At 51.7% G+C, this 21,494-nt stretch overlaps 3 protein-coding genes across 17 annotated transcripts in view; 2 read left to right on the top strand and 1 right to left on the bottom strand.

Moving 5' to 3' along the window:
- ITGB4 (integrin subunit beta 4) overlaps positions 1-5,621 on the top strand; it is a 55,639-nt gene extending 50,018 nt beyond the window's left edge. For all 5 annotated transcript variants that reach the window (XM_044982366.1, XM_044982368.1, XM_044982365.1 and 2 more), the window contains 4 exons: positions 83-238; positions 634-798; positions 1,336-1,446; positions 2,097-5,621. In XM_044982366.1, the coding sequence (XP_044838301.1) occupies positions 83-238; positions 634-798; positions 1,336-1,446; positions 2,097-2,236 (572 nt within the window). In that variant the 3' untranslated portion in view covers positions 2,237-5,621. The remainder of the gene's footprint in view (positions 1-82; positions 239-633; positions 799-1,335; positions 1,447-2,096) is intronic.
- Positions 5,622-5,928: 307 nt separating this feature from the next.
- On the bottom strand, positions 5,929-14,686 carry GALK1 (galactokinase 1). The gene is made up of 8 exons (XM_044982382.1): positions 14,334-14,686; positions 11,461-11,650; positions 10,595-10,714; positions 9,461-9,596; positions 8,017-8,198; positions 7,402-7,552; positions 6,688-6,850; positions 5,929-6,188 (listed from the first exon to the last, which is right to left on the bottom strand). Exons 1-8 carry the CDS (start codon positions 14,499-14,501, stop codon positions 6,117-6,119), a joined length of 1,182 nt encoding a protein of 393 aa, XP_044838317.1. The 5' UTR covers positions 14,502-14,686; the 3' UTR covers positions 5,929-6,116.
- A 48-nt stretch (positions 14,687-14,734) lies between these two features.
- Positions 14,735-21,494, top strand: part of LOC123345460 — a 34,518-nt gene continuing 27,758 nt past the window's right edge. For 2 of the 11 annotated variants that reach the window (XM_044982379.1, XM_044982377.1), the window contains exon 1: positions 14,735-14,940. Coding sequence is in view for 7 of the 11 variants with exons in the window: in XM_044982371.1 (XP_044838306.1) it covers positions 18,390-18,630 (241 nt within the window). In the remaining 4 variants the exon portion in view is untranslated. Of the gene's footprint in view, positions 14,941-16,895; positions 17,191-17,255; positions 17,416-17,512; positions 17,843-18,201; positions 18,631-21,155; positions 21,226-21,494 lie in introns of those variants that run through there. The other 9 variants (XM_044982372.1, XM_044982381.1, XM_044982373.1 and 6 more) reach the window with 8 other exon arrangements.

The raw sequence follows: 21,494 nt of genomic DNA, 5'->3' as shown, positions 1-21,494 counted from the left end.
CCCAGCCCATTACAGCAGTGACCAGGCTGCTGCTGCTTCTCTCCCCCAGTCCAGCACTGACCTCTTGCTGTTGCTCCTGCAGGTTCACCGTTTACACTGAGCACCCCCAGTGCGCCAGGACCCCTGGTGTTCACTGCCCTGAGCCCGGACTCGCTTCAGCTCAGCTGGGAGAGACCCCGCAAGCCCAACGGGGCCATTCTGGGCTACATGGTCACGTGCGAGATGCTGCATGGAGGAGGTACGTTCTCGCTCGGGCTGGGCTGGAAATAAGTCATCGGAGAAGTGACAAACTACCCCTTTGCTGGGGCTAAAGCGTAGCACGTCGCAGCTGCGGACCTGATCCAGGAACAGAGCCTCCCACTCTGTTCAATCCCTGAGCAGCCTTACAGGGGAAGGCTGGGCCCGAGACCCAGTCCTGTACTGAAATGGGGATCTTTCGACAGAGAACCGGGGATGTCATAAGGGGGGATGAGGGCTGAGACAAGAATAAAGTAGAGCAGGGGAGAAGGGTAGTGGAAACTGCAGGAGGGTAGCAGCTGGGGGGTGAGTGGGGAGGAGGCTGGTGGGAATGATGGTGGGCTTTAGGGAACCATTGTATTCTCTCTCTTCATACTGTGTTTCTATTTGGATTAGGGGAACCCAGGAATATCTATGTGGAGGGGGACAACCCAGAAACCTCCTTGACAGTGCCCTACCTGAGTGAGAACATCCCCTACAAGTTCAAAGTGCAAGCCAAGACCACCCAAGGGTTTGGGCCAGAGAGAGAGGGCATCATCACCATTGAGTCTCAAGATGGAGGTACCACATTTCTTGTGTATATGCGGGGGAACAAAAGACAACCTGTGGGAGATGGCAGTCATGGGAAGAGCTGGAAACTGGGGCAGGACTCCAGGGTCCTTGTTCCACCTCTGCTGGTGAAACAATTTCTGTGCCACAGTTTCGCTATCTGTAGAATGAGGATAATACATATCTCCCGGGGGCAACAAGGTTTAATGTAATATTTATAAGGGGCTTTGAGATCCTTGGGTGAGAAAGGAGTCTGAGAACTTATTACTATTACTTTATTGCCAACCTTCTTCTTTCGATGACTGTGTATCCCCAAGACCCAGCAGCCACCTCACAGGGTCCCTTCAGCCTCCCAGTCTCTCATGAGCATTCTTCAGTTTTCTTTCTTTAAGAACTTCTAATGGAACAGTTATGACATAAGCTCTCTGCCTAGTGGTATGGGGAGAGGGTCGTAGATGTTGATTGCTCAGTGACGGGTAGCTGGGACTCCATGTGATCGTACAGCTCCTACGACATTCCCCGAGCTGACTTCTCTCCTCTTCTCTCCAGGAGCTTTCTCACAGTTCGGAGGGCAGCAATACATGAGAGAGGAAGTGTACAACCTCCCTGCGGAATACAACACCACCATCAGCCACTCCTCTCTGGAGCCCTACTACACAGGTAAGGGCTTCCTGTCTGGAATGCTTCAGTCACTGGAGACGGGGCAGATTGTTGTATGGAGCCACAGTCGTTGGTATCGGGCAGTGGAAAGGAACGTGCCTGGTGTAGTGAATAGTTACAGCACAATCCTGACTGCCCATAGATCTCAGGGTCCTAGCTCTGCAGACATCCAGGGAGGGGCTATTGGAGGGCTCCTCAAGGATGTTCAATGCTGGAGGCTTTCAGCAAGGTGGGCAAAAGGCGAAAGAGAGAGGGAAAAAATGAACAATTTAAAAAATCGTGTTTATATCTCCCCATCCCTTCACCCTCTGGTGCCAAGGGGTAATGATTTTGAGAGACAAAAAATTGCTGTCAATGGGAACTGAACCAACTCCTCTCTGTCCTCGCTGCAGCACTGCCTGCTCTGCCTCCCCTAGTACTGGGTGGATGCCAGTCTGAAATGCGCCATGGTTGCATTTCCTGAATGCAGCCCAGGTCCTGCTGTGGCTTCGGGCTTCATGTGGGGTCCGGCAGAGAATTTCGTTCCCAACACACAGGCTAGGGCCCAAAAGCGACTGCTTCTCCTGTCTGACAGTCCAGCCGGGATAGAGCCAGGGCAGCACCTCATGTAGGCCGTCATGCCCATGGCTGACCTGGTCCTCTTGTTGCAGATGGCATGTTGATGACCACCCAGCGGGTGGAGAGCAGTGGCACCCTCACCAAGCAGGTCACCAAAGAGTTCGTCAGTAGGACCATGATGTCCAGCGGAACACTCACCAAACAGTTGGAGACACAGTTCTTCGAAGCTTGAGCTGGGGAGCGGCTGCCAAAGGGGTGTGCGTGTTCAGACTGCAGAGCTTTTCGGGCGGGCTCATGCTATGGTCAGCTTCCAGGCTCTGGGCTGCCGTGCCCACCCAACCCCACCTGGGCATAGAACTGCAGTGGCACTTGACGCGCTGGTCATTCCTTTGAAGCCCACCGCCGTGGAGGCGGCAAGTCAGCGGATGGGGTGGCAAGCGTGTGATTGGCATTTGGAGCTCTCCGTTTCTGGGCTGGCCGGCCTAGGATCTCCACTGAGTGGTCTGTCGCAGCGGCTTCTCGGTGCAGGGTCATTGGCCAGCCATTTGTGGAGTCCCGTGTAGTATAATCCTTACCGGCTGACTTTGTGTGTATGTGCTGCCTACCCACTCTCACACCGCTGGCCTCCCGCTGGGACTCTGATTGCACTGGGCTTTGGTCTGTATTTAAATGTCCGTCTCCTCCTCTGCCTTGTGTGCTACCTGTCATGCATGGTCATTTTTATTTTTCCAACCTGCTTTTCCCCCTGTTCGTTTCACCAGTGGGAGGCAACTCCCTTGTGCTCTGCAAATGTGCACAGGTCTATGGTTTATGAGCCTGTGTTGCAATGTAGATGGTCAGGGTAATGGCTGCATGCCTACCGCACCTGTTTGTGTAAAGCCCCCTGCTGCTAATGTGTGGTACTGCAGTAACAAATTATAGCCTTCATTTGCATAGCATTACCCACAATGCTCTATGATGCAATTTTGCTTAACTCTTGTACAGTTTTCCTCGTATATATAAATATATTTTATTATTTTATAAAGAAACCTAAGTAGATGAGATCTACAATGAGCATTAAGGACACACAGCTTTTGGGAAACATTTGTCATAGCAGAGACCTGTTAAGGAGCCTGATCCAAAGGCAATGGGAAAACACCCAGTGACTTCAATGGGCTTTAGATCAGTACCTAAATCCTCCACTGTTGATTTCTGCAGTACAGCAACCCACCCCTCTCAATCATCCCAGATCGAGGAGCTTGTGTACTGCAAAGCCTACAACAGTCCAGTCTTACTGTAGTTCCAGCACACACTTGGGCGAAGGGCAAGTAAAGCCTGGAGGCCTACAAGGGAAGAATCAGAATGGCTAGTTCAGTGGCGTAGGAGCGGAAGAAGTGTACTAGAAACGGGTAATATTTTTGTTTTCTTGAAAGACCAACTTGGTTATAAACCTAAGACCCCCAAATCCTTATCGGTGTCACTTTCCCCCCAGTGGAACTTTAGTGCAGCTTAGGCAGATAACATTGCGTGACTTGTAAAGGCCTTTGATCCCCTGCCCAGAATACTCTCTGTAGTGTATTACATTCCACTGTCACCCAGTAACTACAAGGTGACAGCAGAGAGAGAAGTGGGGGCAGGACTGTCTCTCTCCTTTACAGTGGATGAACTGTTAGCCTCAGCCCCGTAGTTCTTTCCCCAGCATCAGCCATTCTCAGACCACATCAGGGCCTAGAGCTGTACTGGAACCCTGCCGTGCATGGCTACCGCTTGGTGGCAAGGCTGCGGCTGCATGAACCAAGTCGCTCCGATGGTCCTGCTACCCAAGGCTGAGGGCAGTAGGGGCTGTCATGCGTCTGACCATTGTCCAGTGAGCCTTTACTAGCGTTATTGCTGTGTGTCTGGCTTCTGGGTCGATGAGGCATCCTAGCATCTTGCCATACCCTTTGCTGAGTTCCCTCCCTACTACTTCCCAACCCAGTGGTGCTGGAATCTCTGTATGTTCACTTTCCCTAGGGCATTCGTGGCAATGGGTGGGGGGAGGGGGAGCTTCGCTTTTCTGTCCCACATGCCTCTGCAAACACTGCACTGTTATGCCAGCGGGGTGACTCGTTCGTACATTTCACTTCCCAACCTTCTCCCCGAGGGGGGTGTCTTTGAAGCGAGCGATTCTGATGATAATGTACAGTACTAACTGCAGGGCTTGTGCGCTCAGTTCCATAGCCACACATCCAACCCAGCTGTGCCGATGTTTAATATGGCTATTAACCTAAAGACTTAAGGGGAGATTTGCAAAGGCCCAAAGGGCAGTTAAGTACCCATCTCCCATGGGAAGTCGGTGGGAATTGGGCAGCTCCTATTTATGCTGTTGAAAATCTCCCCCTAAGCCCTTCCAGGCCGTTGCACAGCGTTAGCTGGCTAACCAAGAGCTGAGGCAGCATGGGCCAAAAGCTAGAGATGTGGACTGGGAGGCAAAACCCCTAGGGGGTTCTAGCCCCGGCTGCACCACTGACTCCTTCCCTGAGCTTGGGCAAGACACTTAACACCCTGGTGCCATGTGGCATATTTGTCAGATGGGGATGGTAGGACCCACCGTTGAAATCTACCACTGAGAAATGCTCTTGAATTGCCTCTTGTTTGACACTTGGCTCTGAAGGGGTCTGAGCGTGGACTGGTTCAACTTCACCCTCAGCCAACTAGCAGGGGAGCTGCTCCTGAGCATTTGGGAAACTTCCTAGTAAGAACGGCAGCTCCCCCCTTTCATGGGTAAGGCCAGTTTTCAAAGGCTGTGGAACAAAAACAATAGTTGCCCTTATTCCCTGGAGGTGTCATTGGTTTTATTAAAGCAGACTATGGAACTTCTCTGCCATTCCTCGAGAACCAGGGAGCGCTCCCAGGACAGACCATTTCAAGGGCTCAATCTTGCACCTGGCTTCAATGGGAATTTTGCCACTGATTTCCATGTGAGCCAGACCCCTGTGTGTGTGTGTGTGTGTGTGTGTGTGTGATTAATATACACACGTTCTCCCCATTGTGCATGACCATCCTGTCCTAAACCTAGATGGGAACTGGGGCTAATTTAGTTTTTGATCTAAATACAAGAAGCCTGGTCTGTTAGAAACTAAACCAAATGTGGTTTTACACAGCCCATTAGCAATATTTAGTTACTGAATGAATGTCCAGTTGGCCTTATTTCAGTTCCTGGATTCCAGGGCTCTCGGCCACTACTTTTTTTCCCCTAGACATGGACATATTTTCAGCTAAAGTGGCACTTCACCAACACCACACCATGTTGACTCTAGCCTCCCGTCGCTGTGCATCACAGTGCTTTGTACTGTCGTTATAACACCCTGCTTCGCTGCCACAGGAGAGTTCATACAATAATTGTAACCAAAGATTTAATTCCGTTTATCTGGGGCAGAATGCAGCCTGTTGGCTGATCCCAATTCTAACAACCTGCCCTTTTAAAAGGTTTGTACGGAAGAGCCACAATAGAACATAACCACTTTTTTGTAGCTTTCATGAGATAAGTACAATTGTTGGCACATGAATATTTCCGGTGTGTACCAAGGAAGAGTCTGTCCGCAGGTGTTCTGGACCACCTGGCTTTATATTGCACTTAATAAACAATTTTCTCTATAGTCTGGCTGCCCCTTTTATTGCAAAAATTCAGAGGTAAAGATTGGCAGTTGTGCCAGCTGGCAAGGGATGAGTTACAGGGGCTAGGATGTACCTGCTCCCAGCATACAAGTGACTCCTTCTCTTGGGCTACGTGGCACATGGCCCTCGGTAATCCTAATCCCTATGCTTCCCTTCAGTAATTAGTAATGGCTTGCATGAAGTTTAGTACACTGCCACTACACGGTGCCCAGACCACCGCAGTAATCTGGCGATCAGAACATGGTCTCCAGTGGTTTGGATTGAGATGGTTAAGTCAAGAGGCAGAACTGTTGTGCAAAATTAGTTTTATTACTTGAGTGGCGCAGATTTGTACATTTCCCTGTGTTCCATTGTGAAGTTAGTCATGTTTGACTTCCCCCAGGAGGAAGTGGGAAGGCAGCTGGCTCAGGACTTTTCCTCGGACAGCATTGAGGACCCTGAGTCAGAAAGCCCTATGCAGGAAGGGAAGTCACTCCTTACAGAGGCTGTGCCTTTGCCCCATCTGAAGGCATGGTGAAATAGAAGGTAGCTGTGCCGTTGTACTTCTCCTAGGAGACAAAAGGAGAAGCAAACACTGAAGAGTCCAACAGAGTCTGCGTGCTAATGCAACGGGCCACACAATCAGAATGTATTCAGGGAAGCTACTGCCAGACTGAGCATTATTGGCCCCCGACCACATCTCATTTCATATACACTTCGGTACGGCCATCTGATGGGACTAGTAAGACGGTTACATTAAGACTAGCGCCCTAGTGAGCCAAAGGTCCTATAGCCCCATTACCAATCCAAGTCCTCCAGGCAGGGTCTCCAGGTACGTGTCACTTTGCTTATTCACTCTCCTGGGATATTCTCTGGAGACACTTGTCTGTCTCACTATCCCAACCTGATCAAGCAGCCTTTTCAGCCACCTTCCATGGGCCTCATCCTCCTCTGCCTCGACCTTGCCTGGTCAGAATTCTCCACTCACACTGGTGGAGCCAGGCTCTGCGCTGCAAGTCCTGAGGCCAGGCTTGAGGCCAGAGTTATGGCGTTAGAAGGGCTACGCACCTTGATGTGCTGCAGAGCTTCCTCTGCTGCTCCAGCCTCCAGCAGCGTGACTGTGCAGCCTCCGAAGCCTCCGCCTGTCATCCTGCTGCCATAAACCCCACTGACTTCCAACGCTGCAGCTACCAGCTCATCCAGCTCAGGACAGCTGACCTCATAATCATCCCTGGGAACCAGAAAGCAGAGTCTGGGCAGCCTGCCAGGGCTGCCTCCCTGTACACACATTCCTAACACACCCAGCCCTCTAGCACCTGGCTGCAGTGAGAGATGGAAGAGTCGTTTGATTCCTCCTGAGGTCCAATTTCAGGGCCAGTCCTAGAAACATTCATTTGCTAGCCAAAATGGAAAGGGCAAAGCCTCTCAAAGTGCAGGCCCAGCTGCTGGGATCCTGGTAGGGGTATTGGTAACTGGCCATGGACATGCTTGAGGAGCAGGGGCAGAGGCCTTCTGAATCCTCTGGTACCGACCAACGCCGAGGCAGTAGAACAGGCTTTTCTCTGCAATTATTCCTAAAGTCCGTCACTTATTGCAGGCTGTTTCCCGCCCCCCTGGAACGGTGAGCGGTGGGAGAGACTAGGTAGGACACTGCATGGGAAATCTCATGGTTGAAGCTGTCCATCTTGCTCTCCTTGTGTCCCATCCTTGGGCCCTGAGAGCTATTGCTACCCTACCCCCGGCTGGAGTGTCCCTACCCAGCGGGGCTGGCGACGCCCGTACCGGAGGGAGTTGTGACTCTCCACCATCAGCCTCCCGAACGTCCTGTAGTCCTTAGCATGCAGCGCCTGCGCCGCCCGGGAGGTGCGCTCTATTTCTCCGATGACGTGCCTCGCACGCAGGTACACCTCCTCGCTCAGCAGGGCCCGGGCAGCTGGAGACGCACAAGGCTGGACTGAAACGCGACCCATGGCCTGGAGCCTCCAAATGGCACCAGCTGGAATGGAGCCCCATGCGGCCAGCACCTTCTGAGTTCACTTCTCTATTTGCCCCCTAGAGTCACCAAGCTCACTCCATCTGCAGTCCCTGCCCCTCCTCCTCCCCCCAAGTCACCAAGCTCGCTCCCCACCCCATCCCTGTCCCCCCAAAGTCACCAAGCTCACTCCATCTGCAGTCCCTGCCCCTCCTCCTCCCCCCCAAGTCACCAAGCTCGCTCCCCACCCCATCCCTGTCCCCCCAAAGTCACCAAGCTCACTCCATATGCAGTCCCTGCCCCTCCTCCTCCCCCCCCAAGTCACCAAGCTCGCTCCCCACACTGTCCCTCCTCCTCCCCACACCGTCTCAAGATTTAGGCTGCAGCAGACTGTCCTGGTAACCCAAGGAAGACGTTGCACTCACCCTCCAAGTCGGCCATACAGGCCTCCCTCAGACTGGCCTTGCCCAGAGCCTTCGCTGCCTCCTCGCACTGGCGCCGGCGCGTGGGGTACTCACTGCCTGTCAGCGCGTGCCGCACGTTGGAGTTGGTGATGAGAACCACTAAGCTGGGGTCAGTCAAAGGCAAGAGGAAAGTCTCCAGTGACCTGGAACAGAGGTCACAGCAGGGTCACAGGGACGGGACTTCCTGTTTCCACCTGAGCCCCTGACGAGCTGGGAGCTGCGTCGGAGCAGCCACCTTGGCACCCCTCAGGAGCCTGCATTACAGCGAGGCCATGGACATCACTCTGAGGCTCAGAGCCACCTAGGAATGAAGGCAGTGTTAGAGCTGCTCTCCACCCACCCAGCTGGGAGGCTGGCATCTCTAAAGGGGCAGAGTTAAGGTGGTTTGGGCACTTTGATGCTGCATTTTCATCATCTCACCAATTGTATTGCAGTAACAGCCAAAGTCCCAAGTAAGGGCTCTATTTTACTAGGGCCTGCATGTGCAGATAACGCTAGTCCTCCCCCCACAGAGCTTACCCTCTACATAAACTACTCCAGGTGTTTGGGGGCTCTTCAGTTCAACCTTAAGCTCTCTGGGGCTGTCATTTATTCGGTGTTTGTACAGCACCTAGCACGTGGCCAGTAGGCACTACTGCAATGGAAACGTTCAATAGTAACTCCAGAGTTCCTGGCCCTCCAAGGGTGGGTTTACTGGCCATGATCCTGTAAGGATGTCTGTCAGGGTTTTACAGTTCAAGTCATTCCATTCCCATAATAACAACCCTGTGGAAGGCTATCCAGCATCCACAGCCATGGAGCCATCTTGTGGCCCTATCCCAAGATCTCTGTGGCTTGTGTGGGGAAAGCTGGGGGGCACTGGATAGTGGGGACTGTGACCCTTTGTCAATGGCCGAAGGTCACAGGATGCTACAAGTTCCAGTGGGGAGCAGCTCACGTGCTGTCCAAATCCCCAGGCTCGGCTTGCCCTTGCCCAGCCAGCAAGACACTATACATAGAGTTACACTGCGCAGCTCGGGACAAGGCAGCGGTTCTGCTCTGTGGGAGGCAGTGTGGTCTAGTGGGCAGAACACAGGACTGCGATTCGGCAGACCTGGGCTGTAATCCCAGCTCTGCTGGCCTGCTCAAGGTCACACAGGGTGACCAAGGACAAATTCTCATTTAGGCCGAGGACCCTTTATGCCACTCCGCGTAATTCACTTCCACAGCCCTTTACACTGCCAGAGTGGTCCAAAGGGGCCTTAATGTAACTGGGTGTCTGGCCCTACACCTCTCCAAGCCTCTGCTATGAGGCTTAGTGGGCAGATGATCAGGAAGCACTTTGAGATCCTCGGAGGAAAGGTGCTGTAGGAGTGCAGAGTATCATCGTTAAATGGTGCGATAAGCTATGAGTCTGTGTCCTGACCTGCAGTCTATCAGCAACGCATGGCCCTCTTTGCCCATCACAGATATGAACTGGTCCATGATCCCACAGGGCATGCCAGCAAAGGTGTGCTCAGCCTTCTGGCATGCCAGAGCCTTGGCTACCAAGTCCCCATCATCTGTGCCAAATGAGAGAGAGCTACATTAGCATGGTGCCTGCTTCGTGCCATTTCCCACCTTGCCCAAGGCACCCAGGGGTGGGATGGTGGGGGGGGGATTAAAGCTCATTTTCACTTTCTTTCATTACAGAGCCAGCACTGCAGCTGCCTGTTTAAAAAGGGCTGGAGTTATAGCTAGAGATCGCTCCCAGCTAAAAACCCTGGCTGCTTGAGGCAGTTCGGACTCCAAATCCAAATTCTGTGGCTTGAACCCATCTCTGCTAATAACATCTGCAGCTATGCAAGCAAAGGGGAATTGCCGCCTGGGTGAAATTCGCCCCCCTGCAGAGAGCCTGCACATGGCCTCAGAACAGAGCTTAAGGGAGGTATAAACCTTGTATATAGCATATTCTGTGCTTAATTCTGTTGCTGATCATATACCAGCTGGGCTCACAAGGACTCTTCCCCACTCACGTGCAATACTGCACAATCTAGGCACACTCTTCCCCAGGGTGAGGGGCACATTTGTCATCTTCTCAGGCATCACATGTGCTGGCCACTATCTCAGACAAGGTACCTGCCTGCACGGACTAATCCAGTCACCATATGTTGGATGCCAGAATTTGATTTGATACACTCACAGGGAAGGATGGAAGTGCTGCTATTTTCTCACGCTTGCTCCCAAAGGAGCATTCCCCACCCACCCTGGCCAACCCAAAGAACTTCCTGGTTGATTCTCAACAGAGAGAGAGAGAGAGAGTTCCTATTACTCCTGTGCAGAGTTAGCCAGGGATCTGGAGGGGCCCTGCTGGAAGGGGTGGGCTCCACCTCTGAGAAGGGGGAGCAGCTCAGTGGCTGTGATGCAGCTCTCAGTGGTGGTGAAGGGGAGAACGGGAATCACAGCATCTCCTTAAGTGTCTCTTGGCCAGCGCCTGGACTGGGCACAGAGGATCGATCCCAGAAGAGAGGTTCTCTCCTGCACCAGGCTTGTGGAGCTGATGAACCGGCTGCTGTGTTACCTGGGCAGAGCTGCTGCAGAAAGGTATACGTAGCCACTTCCAGAGAGGCTGAACTAGACAGGCCACCACCCAGCGGGACATTACTGGCTATCACTGCGTTGAAGCCCGGGAGAGGACCAGCTGTAATGGAGACAAAAAAATGGGGAGAAGGAGAATGAGCCCATCCAAAGACAAGACAGAAAATGAAGTGGACTTGGACTGGTGACACCCCTGGGAGTACAACACCCCATGGGAGGCAGCTGCCATTAGAGAGAGGCTGGGGGAACTATGTCCAATTTAGAAAGGCCAGTAGCCATCAGGCTGTGTCTGACCGGATAGAAGGCAGGTGAAGGCCGTCTCCAAGGAGCCGAGTACCACAGCTATAATGAGCTGGTTCAAGGCCCATCTTTAACTCTTCCGCTCTCGCTCCCACGAGGTAATCCAGACAACCAAGCTGTATTCTCATACCACGCTTGGCCCACTGCTGTTTGGTCTCTCTATAGTTGCAGCCCAGTGCTGGGGCAGCAGCTTCAGGGAGAGGGAAGGGCAGTGGAGGAAGATATCCCTTACTCACTGCCAGTTCCACCATGGAGCAGTCACTTCTGGGAGCAGGAAGGCAGGTTGCCTGGTGAAGGCAGAGAGATGGCACCTGGGTTTCAGGCACTATCTTGTAGTCACAGACAAGACACCAATGGAACAGCAGCTGCAGGGATCAGCTGGGTTTCACTAATGTTCAGCTGGAAGTGAGGCTACAGTTGTTCCTAGTTCTGTCCCAGTCCCACGGTAACATCCACCCTCCCAACCAGAGCACGCTGCATCCTGAGAGCCTGCAGGAACATTGCTGACCCCAGCAGCTCTCACGCCACCCAGGTGCGTTTGGACCTTACCCCGGTAATGCTGGATCACGCCCTTCACATAGTTGGCCCAGTGAGGTTCCCCGGGCCTTAGGGCGTTTCCTTCTGTCGGAGCTGGAAACTGCACCCTTTTGGGCTCCTCTGCTTCCTCCGCGGTTGTAATGATGGATATCGTTCCATCCCGCCTTGGGCTCCCGACCATCACGGTGCCCAGCTGCAGGGCCTGCAGAGAGAGACGTTGGCTGAACCCCACCCAGTGCAAAAGGAAATAAGGGAGACCTGCAACGCGTCCTGCTTCCGGAAAGCCAGTGCAACTGACAGTGCGGAGATATCCGAGGGGCTTGGCATTACGGCTGGGATCCTGCTCCCACTGGGAAACTGGCCATAGGGAGCCGGCTGGAGCCCCAAGGAGCAGGAATTTCCCACTCTCTATGGACCGCTTGCCACTTTGTGCCTCTTATCACAAGGATGGCAATGGCCTTGCTGCCATGTCCTGCAACTAAGAAACCCAAACAACCTTAACGTTGCCCCTGGAGAGATACCAGCCTTCCTATACACAGTGGCAGAATTACACACGTGTGCAGAGATGATGCTCTTAGGATTGCCTCCCGGTCAGGATTTTATTCCCTGGGTCAGTTTGTTCACATGAAAAGCAGTCTTGAATAAATTAAAAAAACACTGATTCCCCCTCCTAGAGCAGGAGACCTAAAGACATTACTGTGCTGTGCTAGCTCTTTGGTGGCCTGTAGGAAACCAGTATAATAGCTGCTAGTGGACAGGTCATTGCATCACAAATGCCATCCTCACAGCCCAGGCTCTATGGAAAGTGAGGGCATCACACTAGCTTTTTCTCCTAGGGTTTCCCAATGTTACCACTGCCAAATAAAGTCCTAGTCAGAGATCAAGTTACTGGAGTCAGGATTTGCCCTAGGCAGTCAGAAGGGGCAGAAAACTCTGTCTGCATCAACACGTGTTTACAAATTAAAAGTTAGAGAGGCAGAAACTATAGAGTGAGTAAAGAAAAGGAGGAGAATTAAGCAGTTTAATTGCCCAGTGGTTGCTTCAGGACATACTTTCGGAATAGGGGAAGGGCAGTACAACCCATTTGTAACCTCATTTACCCAGGACCATGTTACCTGTTGTGCTCAGCGGCGAGACTGCAGCTCTGAAGGAGATGTGGGCCTGGCCTGTAATTACAACTCCGATTGCCAAAAGACAGGCTCCTAAATCCATATTTAAGCACCTAAATAAGTGGCACGGTTTTCAAAAGCCCTGCTGAGCACGGGAAGTCGAAGGGCACTTACCACCTTTGGAAATTAGGCCATTTATTTAGATGCCAGAAAAAAGGATTGAGGAGCCATCCACGGTTGGAAATCTTGGCCTAAAGCTGTTTTCCTTAGCGCTATGCCCACAGGGTGGTGCTCTAAGTCTGCTGTCTGACACTTGTTCGTTTCCTGGAATGGCAGGAAGAGGCGAATGGTTCATACCTTCTCCAACGAGTCACCCCATGCCCTAGAATTCTCATTTGGGGAAGTTAATCCAAGCCCAGGCCAAGAGGCTGCTAAGAAGTGCTTCCAAACACGTGCTTCCAAACACACCCAGCATGTCTGGCAGTATTGCCACTGGATAGCCACAGCTAGGCCAAAAACCATTACACGGTGATGGGGGAAATCGTAAGTTTACTAAACTGGGGGACTTATTGTCCTGAGGCCTGATTTTTATCCAGAAGAACGGCTGTACTGGGTCAGACTAAAGGGCCATCTAGCCCAGTATCCTGTCTTCTGACAGTAGGGTGACCAGATGTCCCAATTTTATAGGCCCAGTCCTGATATTTGGGGCTTTGTCTTAAATAGGCACCTCTTACCCCGCACCCTAGTCCCGATTTTTCACATTTGCTGTCTGGTCACCCTATCTGACAGTGGCCAATGCAAGGTACCCCAGAGGGAATGAACAGAACAAGTAATCATCAAGTGATCCATCCCCTGTCGCTCGTTCCCAGCTTCTGGCAAACAGAGGTTAGGGACACCATCCCTGCCCATCCTGGCTAATAGTCATTGATGGACCTACCCTCCATGAACTTATCTAGTTCTTTTTTGAACCCTGTTATAGTCTTGGCCTTCACAACATCCTCTGGCAAGGAGTTCCACAGGTTGGCTGTGCACTATGTGATAAAATACTTCCTTTCAGTTGTTTTAAACCTGCTACCTATTAATTTCATTTGGTGACCCCCAGTTCTTGTGTTATGAGTATAACTAACACTTCCTTATTTATTTTCTCCACACCAGTCATGAATTTACAGACCTCTATCATATTCCCCCCCCCCCCATCTCTTTTCCAAGCTGAGAAGTCCCCGTCCTCGTATGGCAGATGCTCCAGACCCCTAATCATTTTTGTTGCCCTTTTCTGAACCTTTTCCAGTTCCAACAAAATCCAATCCAACATCCGGAGCCGAGTGACTTGGTTCCCGTTGGTACAGCACTGTGCTGATATAGGCTGTAGCAGAGCGGGAAGAATTCAGGAGTGATCGTTTTGATAGTTAATGTTTTGCCGGGACTGGGAGCAAGTCTGAGTGTTGTGATTCTCGCGGGGGGCAGGGGGGGCTCTTTATTCCGCCACCGTTCTGGGGCAAGGGGCGGTTCCTTTGGTGGCTCTCTCTGCGTGTGACGCCCCGTGTAGCAAACACGCGGGACAAGTGTTCGTCTCGCGAGCCAGGGGGCCGCAGAAACACGGAGGGAGGATCCTGCTCCCGACCCCCCGCTCCTCTGTGAAAGAGCAGGATGGTACCGGAGTGCCTGGGGTTACTGCGCCCAACTCGCGGGGGAAGGCGGGGGGCCCGGCACGACCAGAGCCCAAGTAATGGACCCCCCCAGCCCAGCCCAGCCCCGCCCCTCTGCCCTCCCCCTTACCATAGGCAGCACGAAGCCCTGGTTGTAGTCTGTGTGCTCTCCGATCAGGTTCACCCTGCCGGGGGCTGACACCGCGATCTCAGGGTCCGCCCCTGCAAAGGCCCCTCGGTACGTCTCCCGGGCCTGCGCCAGCAGCGAGCCGAGATCGGCCTCCCTTCGCCCGGCCATGCTCGGCGGGGGCTGGGGCTAGGAGCGCGGGGTTGCAACCTTCCACCGCGGAACGCCCAGCTGGAGCCACAACTCCCGGGCCATGTCGCGTGGGCCTCCGCCCGCTTCCTGCCTGCGCTGGAGGCTTCGTTCCCGCCCCGCCCCTTAGCCTGGAGCTGGTGAATTCCTTTAGCTCGGGTCAGTCATTTCCCCTCCCACATCAGGCGGGTTAAATAGCAACTCTGTTCAGTGATTAACTCTTTGCATCTTCCACCAGAGGATCTCAAAGCGCCCCAGAAGGGTGCACCCTAAAAGCAGAAAGGGGGAGCTGCCTATATGCTCCAGTCGCTGTAGAAAACCCCACGTCTTCCTTTGGGACGCTCTGGCGCTAAAGGAGGGGCTGCCAGAGTGGAGAACCAGGGAGCATTTGCTGGATGAAGTGTGGTGTTTCCTGTGCAGGGTGGGTTTCCCAGGAGATAATTGCTTTTGGTAAAGGAGTGGCCATTCCATCGGTACCTACAGCACTTCTCAGGCCCTGAGAATACTGAAGGGACAGTTTGCACTTTTTTCTAACACCAGCTCAGCTCTACTGATGTTAGCTACCTTGGAAATCCTAGTGTAGAGGGGCCACTGGCTGGCTGCTGCTGTTTTCAACAGTACCCATTAGACCTGCCCTGATCATGGGTACTTGGCACAGTGTTAAAAACCCTGGTGGTAGCTGGTGACCTCTCTACAGCGTTCCCAGTGTTGCTAACAGAGGTGAGCAATGTATGGAAAATGACCTTAGTGCAGACAGAGCTTCAGATATGAGGGTAGAGTGCGGCTGTCTCCGGCAAAGGGGCGGGAAAGGAGAGGCAGAGGAGATAGCCTTTTTCTGGGGTGGTTCTCCAGATTCACATAGTTCCATATGAATGTCCCAGGAGCTCCATTGGATCAAAAAATGCCCATTTCCATCACAGCCATGTTGATTTTATTTGAAAAACAAACCCCATTTTTTTAGTTTTCAGCAACCCCCCCCACAAAAAAGTGGTTGTCAGTTGCAATAAATAAATACCCAGAATATTTGAAAATCAGTTTTGAGGGGGGAATCTCTGTTAGCCATATGGCCTTCCCTCTCCCTGCTGGCTCAAGCTCTTTATCCATCCATCTTTACTGCATTTATCACAGTGGTGTCAGCCTCTCCACCTGCTAGAAAGATCTGCCTTTTATATGTGCAAGTTCTAAATCATGGGGTTTGGGGTTCATGTGTTACCATCCCACCTTTATTCCACTGGAAGGAAGCATGGCATATTAACTAACAGCCTCTCAGCAACTCTTTTAAGAAGCCAGGTCATTTTATGGATGAGGGGACTGAGGCCTGGAGAAGTTTTAAAAAAATGGTATAAGGTTTTGGGATGCATTGCATGAAAGATACTATATGAAATAAAATGTATTAATTATTAATGATGATTAATTGTATGTGGCATGATGAGCTTGCAGGGCTACCAGCAACATTTCCTATCTGTAACCTGTTTCAGAGGGGTAGCAGGGTTAGTCTGTATCAGCAAAAACAATGAGGAGTCCTTGTGGCACCTTAGAGATTAACAAATTTATTTGGGCATAAGCTTTCATGGGCTAGAACCCATTTCTACATCTGATGAAGTGGGTTCTAGCCCACGAAAGTTTAAGCCCAAATAAATTTGTTAGTCTCTAAGGTGCCACAAGGACTCCTCGTTTTTAATCTGTAATCTGTAAGAGCAATGTGTCATTCAGGTGAGCTTTTTCAGTTTGCAAATGTCCAGAGAATCCTTAAGTGAGTTGCGGATCTATCTAATGTAGCGGTTGTTTTGATAGCACTCGTCTTTGGAGTTTCTAAGCAATATTATAGCAGTAAAATTGAAGGCAGAAATATGAATTTAAAAATCCTTTCATTCTCATGGTGAAAGGCTTTACAATGTGTGTTTCAATGAGATACTAAAATTTCACCAGGTTAGTTTTAAATCTCACTCTGTCATGCCTGCGGCTAACGTGAGATGCACAGTCCTATTTGTCATTGCAAACATGCCTAGTTTGGCCTTGTTAATTATTATAGTCTGATTGAATTGTGTGTTTGTAGTGCAGACAGTAATGCGAAGAAATGTAGTTGATTGGATGTTGTTGCATTTGGAGATCATGATGTTTGTTTCATGGGAACTAAAAGACACATTCACAGGAATAAGAAGTAATGATAATGAGGTCTGGGTTTTCCTTGGCCCTCCACAGAGGTGTCAGGATGCAACCCAGCCACCTCAGGTCTGTTTCTCTGATCAGCGTCATCACGCCGCTGACTTGTTGCAGGATAATAAGTATCAACATTCCAAAGCTGCTGGAACAGCCTAAAATCTCTTCCGGGGGGGAGGTGTCTCTATCACTTACTAATCATTCACCCCAGGCCACCATCCCGGGAGCATGAATCGTCTCCCTGCAGGAGAGCTGATGAGATTATTCCAGCTTTCCTAATGCACAGCCTTGTATTGGCTCCCAGCAAAGGGACTGACCTGGGCCCTGCCCCCTCTGCTCCCCCCTGTCTGCTGCAGAGAGAGTGGTATTTCCCAGTATGTTGCCCTGTGTTTGCGGAAGGGACTCAGAGTCGCCACTGGGTGGAGCCCTGCAGGTGTCTGTGGGGCTGCTGCTGCGGCTGGGGAGGGTGGCAGCATGACTGGGAAAGAGCCGCTGCTGGGGACCCTGAAAGGTGAGTGGCTGGAGGAGGGGGGAGATGCAGGCACCTGGGCGTGGCTGCATGGTTGGAAGGATTTACAGGGACTGGGTGAGAGGACGGGTGTGGCTGATGCTGCTCTGAGTTGGGCAGGTGCCTGGGAGCCAGAGAGCTTGGGGGAGACTCGAGAGCCAGGCTGCCCTCGTGTTTCGCAAAGTGAGGACTCCCCTGGAGAACTGATGTCTTGCAGAGGGTCTGAGTGTAAGTGCTGAGCTCAGGTCCCTGGTAAGGTTGCCATCCCCTGCTCTGGCTTTCCTGGGTCCGGCTAGCCTTTTTGTGGGGACGGTGGCCCTATGAACAATGATCATGGGACATTGACAAGGTCCTGAAATTGATCTTGGGGCCTGCGGTGATGCAGATGCAGTGAGCTAACACCACTGCTTTGTGATGTAAGCATTGCCGTGTTGCACCGAGATAACATGGTGAGGGGTTTTATAGAAAACCAGCGGAGGTCAGGGTGAGAGAAATTGTTCTGCATGTGGCAACCCTAGTTGGGAACAGTAGAGAAACAGCATAGTCAGCCTTGGGTGGGAGTTTACCTCTCCCAGAGCTCTTGAGCGTCCCCCATGTGGCTGAATGAAGAGGTGGCATTAACATGCTCTGGTGGGAGCTGTTTACAGCCTGGAAGGTTGGTTTGACCAGTACAGGATATTGGAGGGAAGTAATGAAATGGGAGCAAGGGAAGATCCTGGTACACACCTCACTGCCCATCTCCCCTACAGGGGCGGCTCCAGGCCCCAGCACGCCAAGTGCATGCTTGGGGCGGCATGCCGCGGGGGGCGCTCTGCCGGTCGCCGGGAGGGCGGCAGGCGGCTCTGGTGGACCTCCCGCAGGCGTGCCTGCGGAGGGTCCGCTGGTCCTGCAGCTGCGGTGGCGCATCCCCAGGCACGTCTGCGGGAGGTCCACCGGAGCCACGGGACCGGCGACCAGCAGAGCGCCCCCCGCAGCGAAATGGCTAGAGCCGCCCCTGCTCCCCTACACACACACTGCTGCCAGAACACCAGCTTTGTGCCTTAAAACACACTGGGGAGTATGGAAAACCTGCTGTAATGACTCACTGTACAGTATGCTGTGAGCTGGGTGTGCATTCCTTGGGAGATTCTGTGTATCTGCAAGGGCCTTAGACTCTCTTATGTTTTGAGCTGCTACCTGCAAAGCTGTCCCCAGATGAGCAAATGTCGCTGAAACACCTGTACAGAATCTGCCATGGAATCAACAGCCCTGCTAAAGAGAGTCCATTCTTCTCCTCCAGGCAGGCTGTAATAATCCTCAGTCACTTTTATTCTGGGTTGTCATCCTTTCCAACTAGAGACCAGTTTCTCCTCCAAAGGATGGTGACCCCACCATGCATTCTTCCTTTACATCCAGCCATTCCTGTCCCTGGAAACCAGCCAACCCTTCGCTTGCATATTTTTGGTACTATCTTTGCTATCTCCGATAAGCTCTTACACCTTTATCCCTTTTGGGGACACACATTCTTCTGGTGACTGGTCCCCCCACCCTTTCCTTTATTTTGGAGGTGGGTTGGAAGAGGGAACCCTGGATTCACTACTTTCTACATCCTGGAAACCTAGAGCTCAGACCCATGAGACTGAAGGGCAGAGCATACAGCCCAGAAAAAATTGAATCAATATTTACAGAAGCCAGCCTATTGTATGCTGATATTGGCAGGTGACTTGGTTTCAGAGAGTTTAACTCGGAGATGGTTTCTCACTGTGAGTCACTTCCCTTTTGTGGGCAATTGGGAGTGACTCTAGATGCCTGTTCAGAAGGAGTCAAAGAGGGTGGGAGAAGGATTCTTAGAATCATAGAAGAGTAGGACTGGAAAGGACCTCGAAAGGTCTTCTAGTCTAGTCCCCTGCATTCAAGGCAGGACTAGACCATCCCTAATAGATGTTTGTCTAACCTGTTCTTAAAAACTTCCAGTGATGGAGGTTCCACATTTTGTTCCAGTGCTTAACTACCCTGACAGTTAGGAAGTTTTCCCTAATGTCCAGCCTAAACCTCCCTTGCTGCAATTTAAGCCCATTCCTTCTTGTCCTGTCCTCAAAGGTTAATGAGAACAATTTTTCTCCCTCCTCCTTGTAACAACCCTTTATGTATTCGAAAACTGTCATCATGTCCCCTCAGTCTTCCCTTCTCCAGACTAAACAAACCCAATTTTTTCAATCTTCCCTCATAGGCCATGTTTTCTAGACCTTTAATCATTTTTGATGCTCTTCTCTGGACTTTTCTACAATTTATCGACGGCTTTCCTGAAATGTGGTGCCCAGAACTAGACACAATACTCCAGTTGAGGCCTTATCAGCATGGAGTAGAGCAGAATAATTAATTCTTGTGTCTTGCTTACCGCAGCCCTGCTAATACATCCCAGAATGAGGTTTGCTTTTTTTTGCAACAATGTTCTACCGTTGACTCGTATTTAGCTTGTGATCCACTATAACCCCCAGATCCCTTTCTGCAATACTCCTTCCTAGGCAGTCATTTCCCATTTTGTATGTGTGCAGTTGAGTGTTCCTTCCTAAGTGGAGTACTTTGCAATTGTCCTTATTGACTGTCATCCTTTTTACTTCATACTCTTTGTCCAGATAATTTTGAATTTGAATCCTATCCTCCAAAGCACTTGCAACCCTCCCAGCTTGGTATTGTCCACAAACTTTATAAGTCTACTCTCCATGCCATTATCTAGATCATTAATGAAGATATTGAACAGAACCGGGCCCAGGACCAATCCCTGTGGAACCCCACTTAATATGCCCTTTCAGCTTGACTGTGAACCACTGATAACTAAGGCTGCGAGTCTGTCATGGAGGTCACGGATTCCAAGATGCTCCAGGACCTCTGTGACTTCTGCAGCTGGCAGGTGCGACTGACCCCAGGGCTGCCTGAGGTGTGGCCCAGGGGCCAGCCACACCACCCTCCCCCACAGCACCAGCAGCAGTCCCTGGCTGCCCCCCCTCCAGCACCAGCGGCGGCACTCCTGGGCTGCCCCCCACCCCAGCAGCAGCTGCGGCGGTCCTGGGCTGTCCTCTGCCAGCAACGGCAGTGGGGGTCCTGGGCCAGAAGGGCTGTCTCCCGCCAGCAGCAGCAGTCCTGGGCAGCCCCTCACCAGCAGCAGTGGCAGTCCCGGGCCACCCTCCCACCCCCAGCACGAGCAGGCACCCCAGAGCCTCTCCAAGCACCATGGGTGCACCAGCAGGCACTCCGGAGGCCCCCCCAGCATGCACCCCAGAGCCTCCCTCCCCCAGTATGAGTGGGTGCCCTGGAACCTCCAGCCCCTGCGGGCGCCCCAGAGCGCCCTCTCCAGAGCAGCAACTGTGCCCCCAGAGCCCCCCTGAACCCCACAGATTTAGCCAAGGGTATATAGTACAAGTCATGGACAGGTCACTGGGCCATGAATTTTTGTTTATTGCCCGTGACCTGTGCATGACTTTTATTAATACCCATGACTAAATCTTAGCCTTACTGATGACTGCTCACTGGGAGCAGTTTTCCAACCAGTTATGCACCCACTTACAGTAGCTCCATCTAGGTTGTATTTCCCTAATGTGTTTATGAGAAGGTCATGCAAGACGGTATCAAAAGCCTTACTAAAGTCAAAATATACTACATCTATCACTTCCCTCTGACAGGGTAACATGCCTTGTGGATAGAGAAAACTATTAGGTTGGTTTGACACTATTTGTTCTTGACAAATCCATGCTGACTGGTACTTATCACCTTATTATCTTCTAGGTGTTTGCAAATTGATTGCTTGATTATTTGCTCCATTATCTTTCCAGGTACTGAAGTTAAGGTTTCTGGTCTGTAATTCCCTGGGTTGTCCTTATTTCCCTTTTTATAGATGGGCACTATATTTTCCCTTTTCTAGTCCCCTGGAATCGCTGCCATCTTCCATGAGTTTTCAAAGATAATCGCTAATGGCTCAGATATCTCTTCAGTCAGCTCCTTGAGTATTCTAGGATGTATTTCATCAGGCCCTGGTGACTTGAAGACATCTAATTTGTCTAAGTAATTCCTTACTTGTTCTTTCCCTATTTTAGTCTCAGGGCTTGGCTACACTGGAGAGTTGCAGCGCTGGTGGTGGGTTTACAGCGCTGCAACTTACACACCGTCCACACTTGCAAGGCACATACAGCGCTGCATCTCCCTGGCTGCAGCGCTGGCTGTACTCCTGCTCTGCCTCGGGTATAACTATTGCAGCGCTGGTGATGCAGCGCTGTTCCACCAGTGTGGCCACCAAAAGCGCTATAATTGGCCTCCAGCAGAATTTTCCCATA

Source organism: Mauremys mutica, chromosome 12, assembly GCF_020497125.1.
Source record: "Mauremys mutica isolate MM-2020 ecotype Southern chromosome 12, ASM2049712v1, whole genome shotgun sequence".
NCBI classification, from domain to species: domain Eukaryota; kingdom Metazoa; phylum Chordata; order Testudines; family Geoemydidae; genus Mauremys; species Mauremys mutica.
Note: the sequence above shows the minus strand (reverse complement) of the source record. Positions and strands in the feature narration are given on the sequence as shown.